We start from the raw sequence: 21,935 nt of genomic DNA on the forward strand, positions 1-21,935 counted from the left end.
ACACGCTCAGCCCAAGGGAAACCTTTGCCTGGTCAGCTGGGATGCCAACCCGAGATTCCCAGCACGGATACCAGGTGCTTTATCAGGGAAAATCAAGCACTGGGCCATGTGGGGTTACTGCCGGCAGCAGGAGGGTTTCCTGCAGCCCACGCCATGGGGCAGCCAGCTCAGACACTCCAGAGAATCCCAGAATGGGCTGGGTTGGAAGGGATCTTAAAGCTCATCTTGTTCCACCCCCTGCCATGGGCAGGGACACCTTCCACTGTCCCAGGGTGCTCCAAGCCCTGTCCAACCTGGCCTTGGACACTTCCAGGGATGGGGAAGCCACAGCTGCTCTGGGCACCAAGATGAGGTTGACCATTCCTTTCTCCCAGTGCAGCTCCTGGTTTGCACCAAGGGTGGAACAAGTTCCTCCCCCGTGTGAGCACAAACTCAGCCCGTGCCTATGACACAGTGTTTCCAGCAGCCCAGGGCCTGCTGCCAAACACTCTGGGCTCTTCCGAGCCTCTGCCATGATTTCTTCTTTAACCCTGTAATTATATTGCCTAACTCTGGCCAGCTATCTCAAGATGCAGCTTGTTGGGAAGTTACCACCAAACAAAGCACTGTCAGCCCCAGGTCACATCCTGACCTCCTTGGTCTTCCTCCTCCCTCCTCCTCCTCCTCTCCCAGCCTGCACCAGTATCACAGTGACTGGTAGCCCCAAAACCCCAATTTCCTCATCTGTAACCGAGTCATTTGCACGGGCTGCTCGCTCCTGTGTCTGCAGCTGGTTTGCTCAATATTGATATGACAAATCTCTCCTATTTGACTCTGCCTGAAGTACAGGATTTCCAGGCACAAATGACAGATGAACATAACTACGTTTCCAACACTTTCTCAGGCTGTAATTTCACATACAGATGTCTTTCACCAGTGCTGGAATCATTAAGAGTCTTCTGGAATGCTTTGGGCTGGAAGTACCATGGTGTGCCCTTGTCATTCCTGGGGGTGCTGCAGTGCTAAGCCACTCTTGGCCATCTCCAGCTGAACTGGGTTTCATGGAGAACCTGGGGCACAGCCACTCAAAGCCATCACCACTGGTGAATGCCACGTTCCTGCTGGGTTTCAGAGCACGGTGACTGTCCCTGCTGGATAACTCCTTGGGAAAGGCTTCAAGTCACACTTGCACTTCTGAAAGGATGCAATTTAAAAGCCTGACACTGATGGAATCTGGTCTTCACTTATCAGGAGGCTGTGCCTTGGCAGCAGTCACTCAAACCCAGAATCAGAAAGACTCTTCTTTACAGGACAGAGCTCAGGACACCCAGCAAAAAGCCCAATAATATACTTAAAGCCCCAAGTCTGTACACAGATGTTAGCTAAGGTACAAAGGGAAATCTACAGCCTTCATTCCTATTCCAAATTCCTATAAGGATACCTGTGCCACCACTCCTATTTGTAAATGGCTCCTTTTCAATGACAACACAATCCAGATTTGGAACTCGGTGCCCTCGATCTGGACATGGGAGCTTGGGCAACCGTGACACCTCTGCCTCATTTCTGTAATAAAGGTTGGTAATGACACAGATCCTGCTTGGATTCAAAACACGGGGGAACTGCAGGAGTTAGGAAGCTCCCTGCTAACAGCTTTCCAAAGCAGCCTCTGTTTTTCAATGAGCACATCTGCATGCACAGCCCCCGGGAGCCCTGGCTCGTCCCCACGCTGCTCGAGGTGCAGAGCAGGGGATGCAGGAGTCAGGCATGCAAATATTTGTCTGTGCTGTGACAGCCCATGCAGCTGCCTGCAGACAGCTTAGGAATGCACACCAACCCCGGGTGCCCGTGTGGTTTTCTCCTCACCGAGCTGCAGACTGAGAGGTTTTACATATTCTAAATGCCTGCACACAGCTGGCTGTGGCAGAGCCTGCCAAGGCCCCGCTGACAGCTGAGCTGGCAGGGCTGCTGTGCTGCCCAGGCTGCCACAGCAACTGCAGGCAAAGGACAGAACTCCAGGAGGAATTCTCAAGCCAGGATGGGAAGATAAGACATTCAAATGAACTAATCTGCAGGGAGTTGCACGGAGTTCACATGAGTCATTTGGGTGTGGATGTCGATGTCTGGCCAAGGCGATAAGTGGATCCCCCCACCTCCCACACACAGGGTGTTATTCAGACATCACCTGATCTTCCTGGTGACTGCAGAGCCTCCAGAACCGGGGCCTTTGTTCCTGGGAATCAGGGGAGGCACCCCCAGCATCCTTCCCAGAGCCCTGCTCCAAGCAGGGAGCCAGCCCCTCTCTGCAGGATGGAGCAGAACATCCCTGCTCCAGCCAGGAGAGCTGCACAAGCACCAGGAGCTGCACAATCATCTCTGCTGCCAGGAGATGTTTCCTCACATCCACATCCTGTCTGTGCCATGAAATTGCTATTAAGGGGCTGCACTGCCGAGGGCAGCTGCTCCATGCCAGGCTGCTGGAATGCCTTTGCCATCTCCTGGCACCCAGAGGGCCCAGGGCAGGGAGGCTCCGTGGGGTGTGCACAGCCCCAGCTTCCCCCACGCTTCCCTGCAGCCCATCCCTGCATCCCTGAGCATCTGCAGCCATTCCCAGCCAGGATTCCTGAGATACCCCGAGTTCACATCAGCTGTGGCAGCAGGCACAGCTCCCCTCGCTGCTGAAAGGGAACTTCATCCCTGCTTACAGGGAGGAATTCCAGCTCTATCAGCAGCCTGGACCTGCAGCTACAAGCCCAGGGCAGCCTGGCCCTGCATGGGACTCGAGCAAACCAGTCCAGATGCCAGAGCCACCAACAGCCCCAGACTGGTCCCAGCACAGGGCAGGGAGTGACAGTGCTGAAGCTGAGAGTCACAGCACAGCTGTGAACAGATTTTACTTCACAGAATCCCAGACTGGTTTGGGTTAAAGCTCATTTTACTGGGCAGGGACACCTCCCACTAGCCCAGCTCCTCAGGTCAGATCACTGCTGCGTTTTTTTAATTTTGATTTTTTGATCAGTCTTCAGTGCCCTAAACTCAACTCTATTTCCAAGTGGACCTGTTGACTTCTTTCCTCGTGATGTGCTTGAACTTAATGAGTTTCTGTCTGTGAAGAAATATAAAATTCACTAAGGAATTGTAGTTAATAATTGATTTTCAAGGCTACAATTTCTTTTAATGTGGGGTCAGGACTGTGAAGGGTGCAGGATGAATGCTGTGGGCCACATCCAGCTCTGCCATACCCAATACAGTGGGAATCCTCAGAACTGCCTTTCTACTCACATTATTTTTAGACAAGAAAGCATCAAAATTCAAGATCACTCTTAAAAGTGCCTGAATATTCACTAACTGCATAAATGAAATTGTCTAGGATTCTTTCGATACCACAATGCTTAAAAATATCTTTAAAGCACTGTACAAGCAGCACTGGAAGCAGCTCACAAACTGACAGTGGATATAATTTAAGTGTCCTAAGTTCTTTAATTTTTTTCTTTACTGTTCTGTAGTGTCGGTACAACCCACAAACACTAAATGGCAAAGGCAATTTTAAAAACTGTATTTTCTTAATTTTCTTTTTTTTCTTTCATTTACCGAGGGGCAGAAATCCAAGAGTTTTCTGAACCGGTATTTTGCTGGGAGGCAGAGCACAGGTGAAACATTTGAGGTGTGTTCACAGTGGGACTTGGAGCACATGATGCTTCCTAGCCCAGCTCCTAAAAATGGGTACAAGCAGCAGCTGAACGCTGGTCCCACGCACGGGACGTGCCCCATCTCTGTCACTATCCAAGATGTTACAGTGCCACCTTCAGTCTGAAATACGGGAGGAAAATCCCTTTAAAAGCCAGCCATGCCCCAAGGAGGCTTCCCAGGAGAGGCTGGTGCTGCCACGGGAAGGAGAAGGCAGCACCTCCACAGGGAATTCTGCCTTGGCACTGGTGGAATTCACTGAATTTAAAGCTTTCCTTGGTCTGTCCCTCTGCACTCATGGGGTTGTGCCCAGAGAGGTTGAGGTTGGGAGTTCCCCTCCCTGGAAGTGCCCAAGGGCAGCTTGGAACACCCTGGGACAGTGGGAGGTGTCCCTGCCATGGCAGGGGTGCCACTGGATGGGCTTTAAAGCCCCTCTGACCCAAACCAACCTGGGATTCTATGAACACAGAAATCTTGAGGAATAGATGAACCAGGCCCCACCCAAATTACCCCTAAAAATGGCTTAAATGGGAAAAAAGCCCCACTTCTGGCTCCTACAGCAGCATTTAAAACAGGTCTGGTAAAGAAACAGTTTAATCATGTTTTACACCCAGATTTTGGGGCAGAAAAGGAAGTTCTAATGTTAAAGGACACTGGGAAGGAATTGATTTTCAGAGTAAGCTTTGGCAAATGGCTCCTGGGGAATACAGGGACTGCAGAGGAGTCCAGAGTCAGGGCACAGCAGCCTGAGCCTGGGGCAGGATGCTGACAGACACTGAGGTGAAATCCACATTTCCTGCCTGTTCCACACCCCTGCAGCTACACCCCACACTCACCAGCCCTCACTGAGACCTGCTCTTAGAGCTTCATTTAAAACTGGCTCATGATATGCAAAACCCCAACTCCAGACACACTCTGTGCTCTACCTAGAGCACATGGTTACATAAAATTGCATCTGCATGAGACACTCTGGCTATGCATAATTTATCCCTGCTCCCATCCACACACACTAATTAGCCCTTGCTGACACTTAATGAATGGGAATTCTCATGAAAGTTCTCCAGTTTTTGTGCTTCATGCAAACATATTCAGTGACTAATTTTTGCTTCTTATCTAATTCCAACCGTTTATCTGAAATAATGAATTGGTTGCCAACTGAAACTTTCTTTAAACTGGTTTTAACAACAACAAAAACACAGCACAAAATCATCCTTTAGAAGCAAAAGCACAACACAAAATTGTCTTTTAGAAGCAAAAACCCTTCAGAAGTGCAGCGCTCCCCCCTGAAGTCATGCGTGCTGCGGGGGGATAAAGGAAGGGAGCAAAATAATCAGCCAGGCTGGAAAGCAGCAGTGATGCACTTGGTTATCTCACTGTGCTAATCCTCCATCAGGTGACTGCTCACAAGGTTTCTTTAAGCCCTCATTACTGAGGTAGAAATCCAGAAGTAGGACGGACACTTTGGTGACCCCAGAATAACACGTCTGACCTGGCAGAGGGCGTGGGGGGATTTACAGACCCACCCCGAGGGAGGTGCCACCTCCCAGATGTGCTGGCAGGGGAGGCAGCAAAGTGCTCTGCTCTAAAGAAATCACATTGAAATTCTATAAATCAAACAGCTTTTGCTCCCCAGCCAGAAGACACAAATTACTGACTGGGCTTTGGAGGTAATTCCAGGAGCTCTGAACCTGCAGCTTGGCAGAGATGAGGCTTTTAATTCTCTCATTAAAAGCCCTTCCAATTGAGTAGACATTAATTGTAGTTTTTCACAATAATAAGCTCAAATCATATGACAACAAATCCTACAAGTCAGTTGGAGATATTTCTACCAGGACAAGTTAGAACCTGTTGGTTGTGCTTCAGATACTTCCACCAGCTTGAAAATACTCTCCCTAAATGTGAATTTAAGGCAGAACAGCTTCTCTTCCCCTGATCCAAGCCACGGGGAGTGCCTGGCTGTCACCACTCACTGTCACCCACTGCAGCACACACACAGAGGGCTCTGGAGGCTGGGAAGTCCCAGGTACATTTACAGAATAAATTAAATACTATACAGAACATTGTACCAAATATTCCAGTGGATTGGTCTAATATAGAAAAAACAAAAAAAACCTGAAACTCGAAACTCACCTTGATCATTTCTGCCACGTAACTCTCTGGTCCTGTGTATTCTGTGGAATCTTTGACTTTCACTAAGACAATAAAGCACAAATAGTGCCACATGTTGTGCTCTTCCTTAATGTGCTCTTCAAAGGTGACTGTCTTGTTGTCAAACTTATCTCTCTCCAAACCTGTGAGAGGACACAGGGAGAACCCTGAGTGTTTGTCAGCTGGGGAGCAGGAAAATCAGCTGTAGGACAAAACTGATTCCTAAAGTCTGCTGCACTTCTGCAAGTCACAGTCATTCTGGAATGGACACTGAATATCAGGATAAAATGTGACAAACACCCAGGAGGAGGGAGAAGGGGGAAGAGAAGGGAGAAGGGAGAAGAGAAGGGAGAAGAGAAGGGAGAAGAGAAGGGAGAAGAGAAGGGAGAAGAGAAGGGAGAAGGGAGAAGGGAAAAGAGAAAGAAAAGGAAAAAAAATCAGACAAGAAAGAGAAGAGAAAAAGAGGAGGAAGAGAAGGAAGAGAAAGAGTAAAGTGTAACGAGTACTGCTTATATTTATTATACATAACAAAATAAAATTGGTTAAAAAAGGCAACAACCCTGTAGCAAGCAGTTTGTTGGATTTCATAACACATCTCCTATTTTTGGGCAAACTGATAGCAAAAGCAACATTTGCTCTGCAGCAAATTTCCAAAGGTTATCCCCATCAGGCTGTGTGTTATGCAACATGGCAGGACCATGTCAGTCAACCACAGCACCTCCACTCCCAACCTCCTGCTGGGGAAAGCTTCCACAGGCACGCTTGGAAAAAATGACTGCTCATAAAAATCTCCCCTGTTCCCATAGGAAACTGTTCTTCGAGGCAGAGGAGAAGCAAGAACTAAAGTCTTGAGGAAAAATGGTGTCCTGAGCATTGCCCATCTGCTCCTGCTGCCAAGCTGCAGTGCACGTGGAGCCCAGGAACACGGACTGGCTGAGGGATGCCAGGAGGAACAGCCAGCAATTCAAGGCTTTTCTGAGCCTGCAGCTATCCCTGGCTTACCCACAGTAACCCCTTCCTGTCAAGTGTGTCTCCCCACTTACCACAAATAAAGCAAGTTGTTTTTAGAATTTCTTCTTTCTTCTGCTTTTCACTCCTTAAATCAGCAAAAGTGTCAATGATCACCCCAAAAATCAGGTTCAGGACGATGATGATGACCATGAAGAAGAACAACAGGTCATAGATCACTCTAGCAGCAAAGAGAGGTTCCTGCAAGAAACATTTTGGAATTATCAACAGCCCAGTGGGGTACACAGCCTTATTACCACCCTGCCCCACACCCCGTTGCCTGAGATTCTCCACTGCTGATGCTCTCCAAGGAGAACTCACAATTCAAAGCATTAAATGAAACTAAAATGCAAAACTAAAAGGCAAAAATCACTGAAAGAAAAGCCAAATTAGTCAGCTGCCAGTGTGGGATCTCTGCAGAGCTGCTCTTCCTGTGTCCAAGATTTTGGACTTCTCTCACTTTCAGAAGAGAAAAAACTCTTGTCTCACACACTGGAATTTGTTCTCACCCCTCCCTGAAGCCCTTCCAAATGATATCCCTATATTAATCTGCAGTATATCAACAGAGGATCAGTATGGACCATAAACTTTTTTTACTGGAATTTAATACCATTAATTGCATTTAGCAGCCATGTAAGCTGGACTTTTCAGTACACGTTCCACATTTATTGCAGGCCTGAATATCCAAAATATCCAACCCCCATTTTTACACTCATCCTGCCAGTCAAGTGCCAAAGTTATTATTAACAATTAACTAACTTTGAAGGCTAAGTTTTAGACAAAAACTTTGAAATGTCAGGTAAAACAAAAAAGCACTGCCCCCAGTGTGGCTTTGGGAGTGACAGCCTGAGCCTCGGATCACAGAATGGTAAAAGGGGTGGGAAGGGACTTTAAATCCCATCAGTGCCACCACCCCTGCCATGGCAGGGACCCCTCCCACTGTCCCAGCTGCTCCAAACCCTGTCCAACCTGGCCCTGGGCACTGCCAGGGATCCAGGGGCAGCCACAGCTGCTCTGGGCACCTGTGCCAGGGCTGCCCACCCTGCCAGGGAAGAATTTCTTCTTAAATGATGGACACAAAAGCTTATACAGCAGCCAGAATGGGAGCCAAAGGGGTGTTATGGAAAATTCCTGCTGCTTAGCCTGGTCCTCACTCTGCTGACAGCTCCAAACCACATCATCCTTCCTCCCCCACACTCCCACCAGCCCAGCCTGGTCCTGTCCTTCCTTCCCTCTCATCTGACACATCACCTCTCCCTAGGGATGCTCGTGCCACTGGCATCCACCAGCCAGCACAGCATTTCCTGAGGCTCCCTCACTGCTCTGAACTCATCTCCCAGCTCAGCCCCTCGGCTCCCCATCCCTGCTCTGGGCATCCCCCATCTCTGCAGGCCTGGCACAAGTGGCTGGTGCTCCGTGGGACCCCAGGGATGTCACCTCAGCAGCAGAGGGTCCCTCTGCGTGCCTGGAGCAGTGCGCACACGCTGTGCCCAGCAGAGCAGATCCCAGCCCTGCTCAGCAGCACTCTCCACCCCCAGCCAGGGTAATTTACCTCTTTGGAAGGTTTCCTGAGCACATCACCTACTCCACCCCCGCTCCTGAGCCCGTGACTCAGAACAGTAACAATGCACATCAGCAGCGTCTCGCACGTATGCTCCTTGTTCTCTTCCTCCATCTCCTCAGTGATCAGCTCTGGGAACACAGCAAGCAAAGACACGTTTCACAGCCAAGATTAGCTCTAAATCCTCCTCTCCATTCTTTGCTGGGTGTGCTCTCTCCCCCCTCAGACTGCCAGCCTGTGCTGCAAATCCCTGTAGGTTCATTCCCCAAATCGTCACAGAACAGTGTGGGCTGAGGGGACCTCTGCAGATCATCCACCCACCCCCTGCCCAGGCAGGGTCACCTGGAGCAGTGACACAGGGACATCTCCAGGTGGGCTTGGGATGTCCCCAGAGACACTCCAGGACTCCCTGGGCAGCTGCTCGGGGCTCTGCCCCTCCATGGAGAGCAGCTCCTCCTCTGCTGAGCTGGAACCTGTTTTAGTTAATGGTCACTGCTCCTTGTCCTGTCACTGGGAACCACTGGGAAGGGTCTGAAGCCATCCTCTGACACCCCCTGGGGATATTGTATGGATTGATGGGATCCCCTCTCAGTCTTCCTTGGACTAAACAGGCCCTGAACAGTCTCTCCCCATAAGGGAGATGCTCCAGACCCCTCCTCATCCCATGGCCTTCCTTGGACCCTCTCCAGAGCCACCCTGGGAGCAGATCTCCTCCCTGCCCTCCTCTCCCCACCACCAGCTTTCCTTTGTGCCTGAGCTGCTGCCTGTGACTGGGTGAAATCTCTTTCCATCCCCGCTGGCATGCACAGCTCAGCTCACCAGATGCCTGTTTATACAGAACCCGAGCTTTCTGACAGCTCAGAGGACAAAGTGTTGCCTCTTCCACTCTCCCCTGGTGCCTGACAGATTGCACAGCCTTTGGGCTGCACTCAAAATGGCAACTTCCACTCAGAGCTTTCAAATGGCTAAAAGATCACTGCTTGTAGAAACAGCACTCTGCTAGAGAAGCAACACACCTCTCCTGACCTTCCCCTCGCTCGGCTCAAGGCTCCAACTTCACTGCTTCACTTGCAGAGCTGCTAAAATCCACTCCCTAACCTCACACGCTCCCCTGTACCCATTCAACATCTCACGACTTTGGTTCCATCACAAAAATGCTCATGAGCAGATCCCACCTTCCCACAGCCAGCCCTGGAGAGGCCCCAGCCCCTGAAATACCCAAAACCCGAGAGCAGTGGCCAAATATGGGGCACCACGAGCATCCCTGACCCCACACAAGCCCCTGGCACTCTGCTGATTATTTGTGATACAAAAACATCCCTGACTTTTCCTTCTTGCAGCCAGAGAGAAGGAGCTGCAAGAAGCAGCTTTTCCTGCAGCAAGGCTGAATTTGACTGTCTCAGAGAGGAGCCCTGAGCAAAGCTGAGCCCTCTCCTCCTGTGAGCAGGGGCTGGTGGCCATCGCTGACCTTTGATGGCCATGCAAGAGCCACCCTTCCCAGAGAAACTTGGATGTTCTGTCTGCCCCTCCCAGCCAGCACCATAAATCTCCCACATGGAAATTACATTTTCTAGAAATAAAACTGGAATAGTTCAATACCCGGGTAATATCTCACTTTCTTGATCTCCAAACCTACCCTCGTCTACTTAACCCACTGAGCACTCCCTGCCATTATGTTAAAACAGTTTCCTTAGTTTGAGATAGAACAAAGCTGCCAATAAACCATATTTCACAGGGCATTATCCTCTGAGATCACATTTAATAGCCTCATGTTTTAAAATAATAAACTTTGCAAAGAGGCAAACTGCATCTTTTCCTTCTGCAATTGATGCAGAAATTTAAAGAGTATGGCAGTGTTTTATGAAGTCTGGTTTAGCTGTAAGTTTCTTTGCTTTAGTCACTTCATGTAACAGATGTTATGCTGCTGGCCTAAATTAATCCTATTTCAAGTTAATCTCGTGATAGCTTTGTTCTCAAATTTATTGCATAGCATTTTCTAAATAAGTTCTTTTAATTGAAGGTGATTAACTAAAAAAAAAAGAGTGAAAACTCAGGGTGTGAGTTAGGAATCCCAGAGAGGTACTTACGGTCGGAGGGAATGATGGAGGAGCAGTTGTCACTGCTCCCTGCCTTGCACACATCCGAGTAGAGGAACTCGCCAGTCATGGTCTCACCTGGCTCTGTGCGATCTGAAAGCACAAAATGCTGCATCAAAGGATGCTTTAACACCCTGCAAGGTGACTCCTCAGCTGTGGGAACCCAGGGCTTCCCTCTGGCTGCCCTGGGACCCTGGCAGAGGTCAGGAGCCCCCTGGACAGAGCCCCCAGAGACACTGGCTGTGATCTCTGTCCATGGAAAAGAGTTTTCAACCTTACAGGATGAATTACAAGCTCTGAATGTTTAATATCAGTAATAATTAAGTGTGGCACGGGTGCAAAAGTAAAATTTTAGGATTCTAGATGAGGGGTCCAAAGGGGACAAGCTGGAGGAAATTGGGTGTGCCTTGTCCTTTTCTCCTTCTTCATGCCCTCCATGTCTCACTGTGGTGTTGGCATTTTTCTGTTGGTTCAGGCTGGGGACACACTGTCCAACGTAGGTGACAGATATTGGCACGTTCTTGTAAATGCAGCCCAGGGAGTTTCTGGTATTTAATGTTTGTCACATCCCACTGAGGGCAGAGCCCCACACGCTGCCCTGCAGGACAGAGCTGGGCAGGGCAGCAGAACATGTGAGAGATCAACAGAATAAACAACCTGGAAACAGCACAGACCAATTATGGCTTCTGCTTTGGCGGGGGGCTGACAGACAGAGACTTTTACAATCTCAGAATCATCTAAATACCACAGATTCTGACACTCAGGTATTAGGGTTCCCTGTTGTACTCAGTGTGCAATTACAAAGCATTCAGAGCAGTACCTTACCCTAGAGATGTCAAAAGTGCAGTTATTTCCTGATTTACACATTCCATGGCTTTAAATTCAACCACAAAAGCATTTTTTATTTCACAGAACCACAGATTCCCTGAGGTTGGAAAAGATCTCCAAGATTCTTCATTTAGTGGCTGATGCCCCACCTTGTCCCTAGCCCAGAGCACTCAGTGCCACGTCCTTGGGGCACCTCCAGGGACGGGCACTCCAAACCTCCCTGGGCAGCTCTTTCCAAGGCCTGAGCACCCTTTCCATGGAGAAGTCCCTCCTGCTGTCCCACCTGGGCACTGCTGGCAGAGCTGGAGCCCTTTCCCCTTGTCCTGTGCGTGCCCTGGGGAACAGGAGCCCCGTTCTTCCTGCAACACAACCCTGCTGGCACCGACCTGGCAGCAGGGTCTCGTTGGGGAGCTTGTCCACCTCCAGGATGAAGTCATCCTTGAAGAAGAGGTAGCCCACGATGGAGAACAGGTAGACCAGGATGAGGGCCAGCACGGCCGTCAGGATGATGGAGCGCCCGTTGCGCGTCACGCTCTTGATGACGTTGAGCAGCGTCTCCTCCCGGTACACCAGGTCAAAGAGCTGGGGAAGGCCAAAACAGCTCATGGAGCACCAGCAGCCTGTGCCACCGTATCCTGGGCCGTGCCCTCGGCAGCAGGAGCAGCGGGACACCCCTGCCCTCCTCTGCAGCAGCCCGTGCCCGCTGCGGGCAGCCGCTCCTGCTCAGGGCGAGACACACACCGAGCTGCCAGCACAGACTGCTGGCTGGTTCTTGTACTATCAACTACCCCCTCACAGCCTCCAAACAGCTCACTTCAATTTGCTATTTTCTTTAAAACTTAATTTATTGAGCATTTTGTTAAATAAGCAATACTTTTCCCACAAAATGTGCGTTTTGATTTCTCTGGTGGGTTTTCTTTCATTTTTCACTGGGTCTGGGACAGCCCACAGCAGAGCCCAGGCAGGTTGTGGCTATGCTGGTGGATCACGGGACAGGTATTTGTTAAACTGGACCTCCATGAAACAGCAAATAACCAGCTCAGGTACCAGAGGATGTGGCTAACACCAACCAGAGCCACAAAGAGCTTGTTCTGAATGGGATTTCAGCTTTGCATCTCCACCACCACTGCTTCAGTGTTATTCTACAAGCATTGTGCTGTGCAGGGTGAATCCCACCCCAGAAGGAACACATGTGCCAGGATCCCTGGCCATCCCTGAGGGCTGGAGCCTGGATACAGCCATGGAGTCACTCCAAAGTCACCCAGCTGCTCAGAAAGCACAGACACTGTGTGACAGTCACTGATAACACAGCAAAGCATCACAGCCCATCTCATTCTACCCCGTGGCAGGGACACCTCCCACTGTCCCAGGCTGTCCAGCCTGGCCTTGGGCACTGACAGGGATCCAGGGGCAGCCCCAGCTGCTCTGGGCACCCTGTGCCCTCACAGAGAGGGATTTCTCCCTCATATCTCATCTAAACCTTTCTTATTTTGTTTTAAAACCATCCCCCCATGTCCTCTCCCTATCTGTCTGTGCAAGAAGTCACCCATCAGCAGAAGGGATGTGGCAGGAGTCCTGCTGTCTCCCACAGTAACTTCTCCTAAAGAAAACCCCCAGTCTGTGGCTCTTCCCAGTGTCTGTTCAACAGTTCCCCAGCAGAAAAGCAGAAATTTTCCTGGATATGCCTGAGATGGGACTTCACAAACAGAGCAGAAGACATTCTGAGGGCCAAGCAAACACCCACCAAGAGGCTGTAAAAGAACTCGTGCACGAAGAGCCCCAGGGCACAGATCAGCAGGTACAGCAGGTGATAGAGGAACTCCACGTCCATGATCATGGCCTTGTATCCTCGCGTGAACGTTCCGCAGTTCCCCACGAAACTCATCAGGAAAATGATTTTATTGCAAACCTAATGAAGGATCAACCATAAATTAGATACCATATCAGCGAAAACAGACTGTTTTTTCAAGCTGGAGGTAACTTGGCACCTTGCTGGGCAATCCCTGTCAAACTCTGACCACCTTCCATGAAGAAATTCCTGCTGGTTCCACCCTGAGCCTCCCCAGCCCAGCCTGGGGCCGTTCCCTCTGCTCCTGTCCCTGTTCCCAGCCCAACCCCCCGGCTGTCCCCTCCTGGCAGGAGCTGTGCAGAACCACAAGGTCCCCCTGAGGTCCTTTTCTCCAGGCTGAGCCCCTTCCCAGCTGCTCTCCATCAGACTCACAACGCATCATTTAGTGAGCCTCACACAACCCCATAAATACTGAGGCACTTTGGGTGAATAAGCTTGTGCTTTAGGTCACAGACTCCTCCCCGTGCCTGGCTGAGGTTGGAGCTGTTCCTACACTGAGCAAAGCCTCAGAGCTCCGTCTGCAGCCTGGAGAAGCAGGAGTAAAGGAACAACTCGGAGCACTCACGTGAAGAGCAGCCCAAGGAGGGAATTCCTCCTCCCACCAGTCCCACCAGCGTGTCCCAGGCTGTTTCTGCTCCACGTCCTCACACACAGGTGAGGAACCCTTACACAGGGGGCAGGAGGAGGTCAGGAAAGGCCCTGGGCTCTTACATTGAAGGCTCCCAGCAGGAACAAGGTGGGCTGCAGGCCCACGGAGAAGATGAGGCGCAGGATGGTGGAGGCGATCAGGGCGCGGATGCCGTGGGGCTTGGGCAGGGCGATGACGATGGCCAGGGAGATGAGCATGGCTGTCCACAGCAGGCCAGACAGGTGGGGCTCCAGCGTGCCTGGGCAAAACAGAGCCATTCCTGCACAAGCAAACCCACCAGAGCAGTGCCATTTGTCCTGCCTTTGCTGGAGCATCACCCAACCTGCCTTCACCACCCCGGCAGCGTCTCAGCCCAAGCCTTTAGCAGCTTTAATCACCAGCTCGTTATTACAGAGTCACACAATCACAGAATAATGAGGCTCTAAGATCATCAAGTCCAACCCATGCCCTAATACCTCAACTAGACCATAGCACCAAGTCTTTTTTTAAACATATCCAGAGATGGTGATTCCACCACCTCCCCTAGGAAGGCAATTCCAGTATTTTCTTATTCTTCTTATTATTCTTTATTAAATCATCCTGCAGGTGATAAGTGCTACAGGAGCTTCATTTGGTTCACACCTGAGTGCTGGCCCCTTGCAGCCCCTCTGCTGTGCAGAGGCAGTGCCTGGGCAGGGGAGGGCACTCCCTGGCACTCCCCCTGATGTGCTTTAGGTCAGACCCTCGCACCCGTTTTTGGCACCCCTTGCTATTTCTGGCTCTATTTAGGCTGTCCCCTGAGACTGGCTGCTTACACAACACAGAGCCCGTGTAGCTAAAAATACACTTCCCTGAAAGAGCCATAAAAAAGATCCGGCCCAAAACACTCTGATTTATGCAAAATGTGAGACACCTCTTTCTCAAAACTGACTTAAATTTTTGTCTTCAAGCAACTGGTTCCTCAACAGACAAAAAAGCAAGATTCCCCCAAATTTCACAGCACTCTGCAGCCCTTCTTCAAGCACATTCTCACAGAGCTTGTGTCTGACTGGCAAGTCTCACTGTCACTTAGGGCTTTTTCCCCCTGCTCCCAAATCCAGGCAACTTAGGAAATATTACTCTCATCTGACTACCACCAGCAGCCATTTAATCTTGTTCCAAATCACTGCAGATTAATAAAGCTGGCAGAGGATGGATGGAAATTAAAAGTTGATAAGCATAAAGTTGAACAGCTGTTTTGGCTGCCTGGGGGGACTCTGGCTCCTGGAGCTGTCACACAGCACAAGGTGCAGAGCTGGGAATGGAGTCACTGGGTGGGAACAAGCAACAGCACGGGGAGGGGACACAGGAAATGCACAGTGGCTTATTTAGGAACGACTTATCCAAAATATAAATGAGATTTATTGGGAATATATTTGCTTTCAGGACTTGCAGCAGCTCCCAGCAGGCCTGAAGAAACACCTGGAGTGAGCGAGCTCTCAGGTGCTCCCTGGAACACCCACCTGGGCCCAGCCCAGAGCTCCAGGCTGCCCAGCAGCACAAGGAGGGCACTGCCAGGAGCTCGTGGGACCCTCAGGAGCCACCTCAGGGCACAGCAGGGCCACAGCAGGGAGCAGAGCAGCTCCCCTCTCCCCCCAGGGCAGGGAGCAGCATCCTTGTCCTGGCTGGTCACTCCTCAACTGCTGCACCCCCTGACCCCAAAGCCTTGCTGGGAGCACGGGGACTCCCTGCACAGCAGAACAGGAAGCTCTGCCTCTCTCTGGAATTCTCACCATTCCAGTACCAAATTCCAGGCATCCAGTTTTGTTTCTGCTCCTCAAGTCAGAAGTTTTACAGCTTCTGCTACTGTCAGATGCTCATCAGCTGCTCAGTTCACCGTGTCTGAGCAATTCAAGACACTGACAACTTCCCCCAAACAGTCTGTTTGGAAGAGTCTTTTTTTTTTTTAAAGCTAAATATAAGATAAACATGTATTTATTTATTTTACTTTTTGGATTCCAACTAGGAGAGGAAGAGGTTTTATCAAAATGCTACCTGATAAATAAAGAATTTCAAATATGTAGGGTAGGGCATCTTTAAAACGCCAAACAATCCCCCCCACAGTCTTGCAGTTTGTAATTCCAGGGAACTCATTTAACCAGCAGCTTTCCTGGCAGCCATACATTCAGAGCTTTTAACTTGGGATCTTTGCAACTGGAGACAGGAATTGCTCTTTGGGCTTGTTAGAACCTCCAAGCCAGGATCTGAGCTGTCCCCACTCTGCTGACACTGGGTGTGACACTGAGGAGCAGCAGGCTCAGCCTGGTGGTCCTGATGGCAGAAGGTAAAACTGTTCTCTCCCCCCTCTCAGGAGCTCTGGAATTTGGTGTAAAACCCTCTGACAGGCTTTCTCAGGATGCAAACCCCCTACACCCAAGGCAAAAGCTCCTGCCTAGGCATTCCCATCGTTCTGCAAGTGATGCAGGTGAGAACATCCCTGCGGATTTCCCAGCTGACTGCAGCCCTGGGGAGAGGCTGGATGTGCTCAGAGCTCACTGAGCTGGCTCTGAGAGCCACCACGGGCCTGTCACCGAGCAATCCCACGGTGCCAGCCCAGAATTTGAGCTGAGAATGTGGCACCCTGCTCCCCGTGGGCATCCTCTGCTCCCCACACCCCTGGGCAGGCAAGGCTGGGAATGGGCTCCCCATCTTCATCCTCCAGTGATTCCTGCTGCTCACTGCCCCCCTGCCCAGCAGGATAATGTCACCCACCCCCAGCACTCAGAGGCCTCCTGGAGCACCAGGAAAAGTGTGTGGAAAATGCCATTAATAAACTGCAAGCTCAAGGAAAACAACACATTCAACATTTCGCCTATTTTTAGCTCAATCCTTAATTACAGGACTTTAAACTGAAGTAGAACAGTCAAGCAATTAAAGGTGGATGTTTATCTCAGGTAATTTTTTCCCCTAGGAAAAACCATGGCTCTACAATTTCCTTAAAAGTGCCTCAAGAAAGAGAATAGCACAATTTAAAATAAGGCAATGTAAAAAGCCACATTCTGTTCTCCTAGCCCCACTGATGCAAACAGCAGTGCACAGACACGAGTGGGGAGAGCAGAATTTGGCTCATTGCACCTTATTTGTTCACGTGGTTTTTTAGGTTAAATATCAGTACCTCCTCGAATTCCCTTGAATGGGTAGAAAAATGCCACGAGCAGGTTCATGAGGACAGCCAGGTTAAAGGAAATGCTGCTCCAGAAGGACATGTTCCGAGCACACCAGTAGAGGAAAGGCTGAGCTGAAAGACAGAAAATTATTTCTTTTTAATGGAGAGTTTAGTAACAGTAAGAGGTCTTTATTAAAAAAAAAATATCACCACCAAAACAAGTTTGTTTCCAGTTTGCCCAAAGGCACAGCATCAAAAGTAATAACATTCATAGCTTCTTCTAAAGTTTATTTAATTATCCTTCATCTTGGGGGCACTTAAAGTTTCCTAGATGGTGTTTTAAGGTAAAGGATCCCTGTTTTAAACATGGTTTAGCAGCAGCACGAGAACAAGCTGAGAAACTGCAGAGATCAAGCACTTGGGGCCTCCCCTAATAATAAACTTTGTACTCAGAGTCACACCAAGAACAATTTGGAGGGGGAAAAAGAGCTCCAGCCCCATCCCTGTGTTCTGCTGCTGCCTGCAGCTCACCTGCACCAGACAGTGCCACCTGCAAATTCATTTTCTGCTGAGAGCAGCCCAAAACAGCCCCAGAATGAGCAGGGGGTGAAGCTCCCTGGCCTTCCCTCTGCCCTGGGGGCAAAGGACTCAGCACATCTGCACAGAACTCCATGTATAATCCAACAGCACATTTAAATCCTTAATGTTACCCAGAAATACTTCTCAAAAAGACTCCTAATTCTAATTATCCCTGCAGCCAGAACCAAGAGGCAGAAAGCAGAAAGATTCCTTTGCTGAAGTGGTCGTGAACCCAACGAAAGCTGCCTTGCAGTAATTCCCTCAGCATCCAGGCAAAATCCCCCTGATTTTAGCTCCTGCAGGCTTTCTGCACAGCAAACTGTGTCCTCCTGAAATCTAGAGTAGTGAAAAAAATCCATTTAAAAAAGGGAAAGCACTGTTTTGCCCTGGTGGAAGGAGGCAGCTTGTCTAGGTATCAGGGAGCAAAGAAAAAGCTCTCAATAAAATTTAGGAACAAGCTGAAAATGCAGACTTTGGGCTGAAGGGTGATTTACAACAACACGCAGCAGTTCTGAGCCTTGCAGCAGCCACCACCTCTCTCCAGAAAATCCTCTCCTCTAACACCCCCAGCTAACAAAGGGGTAAAGAATTCCACAGTATCTCAATGTTCCCCATTTCCTTTTAACTGGAAGAATGTGTAACCAGGTTTAATTAATTTATATGGGATTATAAAAGGGTGATTATAAAGGTCCAGGTTTAACTTTAAGCCTTCCTTTGGTGATGGACACTGCTCTCTGTCCGTATGGTGCTTTGGCAGCTCATTTCCGTTCTTAATTAACAATTAAGAGATTTCTGGTGCTCAGATTATGGGCCAGCACCATGAGCTGAAGGGAGAAGTACACAGGTCTTTATTTTAGAAGTCTTTTTGAGGGTTGAATAGACTCTAACTGGCATCATGTGAGCACACACAGCACTGCCAGAGGTCACAGCTCCAACACAAAATACTGAAAATGTGAGAAACAACTCTGCAAGTGCAAAGATTCACTCAGAGGCCCCATATTAGAGACAGAATAAATTATTCCAGTTTTTTAAAGGAAAAGAAAGAAAGATTCTCCACTTCTGCAGGTGGATCTTGGCTAATTTGTGTTCTGTTGTTAATGATGGATGCCTTCACAGCTTGCTTGGAGACAGCCTTGAAGACAAAGTGACTCAAACAAAATCTAACAGAATATATGGATGCTGCTGAAGTTGCAATTTGTTTAGGATGTCACACTCCTGGATTTCTTGCAGAGCTCTGAGATTTTTGGAAGCAGTCCCAAGAGGGGGTTCCAGACCAGTCCTGCTCTTGCACTACAAGCTGGCGTGGAGCTGCAGGGCAGGGAGCAGCAGTGCTATCAGATGGCAGGGGCTGAGTGCAGCAGGAAGGAGCTGCCTTATCTCACATTTCACAGGGTCACTGCTGGTCACTGCTCAGCCCTGCCCACTGAGCCCCAGCTGCAGCATTCAGCCTTCCGCAGAACAAGAACAAAAATATTAAAAGCAAGAAGGTTTGCTGGGGGACATGGTGGCACTGTGTGAATTAAAATATCATTTTAGGGCATTTCCCAGCTGCCAGTGGGAACCTCAGAGGGAAAACCAGTGCTTGAAAACACCTGTGTTCAGACATTTGAGCATCACAGAGATGGATGAGACTTACCAAACTGTTAGCCAGTCTACTTGCCAGAAAAGGATGAATTCTACTTTACGATTACTCAGAAATCCATCTTTAACTTGTTCTTAAACATCTCCATTCCTAGAGATGCCCTAAGACCACAGAAATCTTTATGGTTGGAAAAGACCTTTACAATCACCAAGTCCAACCTTGCTGCATTCTCAGTGGCACGGGCCACTGCTCTCTTCAGCTGGGTCCTCTCCTTTCTCCTCATTTCAGCTGCTCCTCCACACCTTTGCTCCTTCCTGCTGGATCTCAGAAAGGAAGACCTGGGTCCCCTCCCTGCTGCTCCAGCATTCAGCTGCCTTTGTCCCAGCAGCTCTGCAGAGGAGCAGCTCTGGCAGACCATTGTCAGAGCTGCTGCTCAGCCAAGCTTCCAGATCCCCAAAATCCCCACCTCGCGCGGAGCAGCACGGACCCACCTCGCAGTTTCTTCTGCCAGTTCATCTCGTTGAAGAGGTCCTCAGACTTGAGGAAGAAGTCGTTGATCTTGCTGCCCTGCTCGTCCCTCTCCGTGGTGTAGTAGATGCGCAGCTTGGACTCCTTGGTGAGGAACTCGCAGATGCTGGGCACGGGGAACACGATCTGCTCCATGGTGCGGTCCGACCTGACGATCTGCACAGCAGCCCCGTGAGTCCTTCCCCCTTCTACGTGCTTTTATTTCTTGGTTTGCTGCCTGCTTTGCTCCCCTTTTCGAACCAGCTACATGCAGACTTATATCCAAACAACAGCGGCTCAACACAGATTTAATTTCATTTACCTTTCAGAGCAGGGCTACATTTAGCTCCAGAATGGTAATTTCTATGCTGTGGTCTTATCCTGGCAGTACTGGTCTTAGCTGGGATTTCCAAGGGGCTCAGAGAATCCCACATCACAGCTGGGATGCAGTTCAGAGCAACGTGGTGGCCCAATTCAAGAATGTTGGCAAATGTAAGCCAAATGTGGGAAAGTACAAGGAATAACAGTGATATCTCTATTGCTTATTGGAGAGTTTTGGGAAGTCAAAGAACCGTAGAACCGTGGACTGGTTTGGATTGGGAGGACCCCAAATCCCACCCAGTGCCAGCCCTGCCATGGCAGGGACACCTTCCCCTGTCCCAGGCTGCTCCAGCCCCAGCGTCCAACATGGCCTGGGGCACTGCCAGGGATCCAGGGGCAGCCCCAGCTCCTCCAGGAAATCTCCGTTATCTGTGAACATTTTACTTTTATAAAGCTCTTAGATGGCACACGAGGCCAAACTGTCATTTGAATCCAGAAAGAGTGGCAAAAAGCTATCACAAACTTTCTGGATTCAGCAACAGCACCGGCCAAAATGTAACAGAAGCGAAGCCACACTTCCTGCTGCCAAGAGAGCTCTGCTCAGCTCCATCCCCGAGCCCACACATGACAGCTCAGGAATAGCTCCCCCCGCCACTGCCAGGGAATTAAATAAATAACTCTCTCTGCATGTTCTGTATCAGAGACAACAGGCCACAGGCAGGCAGAGCCCTGGCAGCAGCAGGAATCATGCCCCAGGGCTGCCCTCCCCCTGGGCTTCCCTACCTCGATCTGTGCCGTGTGCTTGGCGTAGAACTCCAGCGCCTCGTCCCCCTCGATCTGACCCCCTGGCTTCAGCATGTTCTGCAGCTCTTTGTTGTGACGAGCCAACTAAAATAAAGGAATGCACAGGGAGTGGGAGACACCAGATGTCTCTCTGTGATATTAAATTTCTGATTTTTGGCATAAAAAAAGAAATAGTACGCAGTCAGCTGCTAGGAAAGGGCAAAGTTGACAGAAGGCTTGTTCTGTTCCAACCAGACACCCTGCAGCTCTATTTTGGGAGCAAGTCAGAATGATTCAAATATGTATTTCTTTAATGCCAGTGTTGTACTCCTCTTTTCCCCATCCTCTCCCACCCTTTGCCTGGAATCTTTCTGATCCCACAGAAATTCACATTCGGTCTGTCATTCTACACCACCCTAACCCAAAGGTGTGCCCATCACCCAAGATCCAGGCAGGGACAAAGAGAAAATCTGCATCAACTGAGCAGCAGATGTACAGAGCGCTGCTCCAAAAATGCTGCTGGATGCTCCAAATTCATCCTGCAGCACAGTGAGGGTCTGTCTGCTCAGATGCTGGAGGAACAAGAAGTCTCTAATGCAGTGAGAGATGTAGCACCAATAGATTAAGTGAATTTAAATACAGTTTTCTCCCCTTTGGTTTTTTACCTTTCAAATACACATTGTATCAGTACAATGGCTCTGCTTGGCTCCAGCAGAGAGAGAATGTGGTAAGGACCGAGATTTCTGATTACACTTTAATTGATCTGTGAGTAGAATTTCTTTGGGAGTATAAAGTAACCTTTGATACAGCTGAAAAATAATACACTGCTGCTCAGTGCTGCCAAGAATTGAGCCACATGTCGTCAGGAACTCGGTCCAGAGTCTGCCTGCTTCCCACGATAAAAGAAAATTCCCAAAATTTTCTTGTATTACGCTATTTTTGTTTCTGATTAAAATTAGGATTTGCTCTGATAAAAAGAGTATGTGCAGTGAGTCTGCCTCAGAGATGAGCCATGAAAACAGTTCCAGGGAAAAACAGACTCTGGCTTTTCCCAGTTTGTGACTCGTGCTGGGACTCTACCTGATGAGCCAAGATATAAATGTTGTGTCCCACGTTCCTCGGAGACGCCGCCACATCTTCCCCGTTCTCCCCATCCTCAAACTCCACCTCTCCCTGCAGGTAAGCCTTCTTGATCACTTCCACCTGGAGAAGGAGACAGGCAAGGTCTTGGAAATCA

The 21,935-nt window shown here is 49.5% G+C and overlaps 1 protein-coding gene across 15 annotated transcripts in view; it reads right to left on the reverse strand.

The window, feature by feature from the left end:
* ITPR1 (inositol 1,4,5-trisphosphate receptor type 1) overlaps window positions 1–21,935 on the reverse strand; it is a 163,374-nt gene that overhangs the window by 11,005 nt on the left and 130,434 nt on the right. For all 15 annotated transcript variants that reach the window (XM_085590251.1, XM_085590248.1, XM_085590254.1 and 12 more), the window contains 11 exons: window positions 21,779–21,901; window positions 20,699–20,803; window positions 19,579–19,771; window positions 16,936–17,058; window positions 13,865–14,040; window positions 13,049–13,213; window positions 11,691–11,886; window positions 10,468–10,569; window positions 8,372–8,511; window positions 6,855–7,020; window positions 5,794–5,954 (listed from right to left, as the gene is read on the reverse strand). In XM_085590251.1, coding sequence (XP_085446377.1) covers window positions 5,794–5,954; window positions 6,855–7,020; window positions 8,372–8,511; window positions 10,468–10,569; window positions 11,691–11,886; window positions 13,049–13,213; window positions 13,865–14,040; window positions 16,936–17,058; window positions 19,579–19,771; window positions 20,699–20,803; window positions 21,779–21,901 — 1,650 coding nt within the window. The remainder of the gene's footprint in view (window positions 1–5,793; window positions 5,955–6,854; window positions 7,021–8,371; window positions 8,512–10,467; window positions 10,570–11,690; window positions 11,887–13,048; window positions 13,214–13,864; window positions 14,041–16,935; window positions 17,059–19,578; window positions 19,772–20,698; window positions 20,804–21,778; window positions 21,902–21,935) is intronic.

This window comes from Lonchura striata, chromosome 12 (assembly GCF_050655825.1).
Source record: "Lonchura striata isolate lonStrDom1 chromosome 12, ASM5065582v1, whole genome shotgun sequence".
Taxonomy (NCBI): domain Eukaryota; kingdom Metazoa; phylum Chordata; class Aves; order Passeriformes; family Estrildidae; genus Lonchura; species Lonchura striata.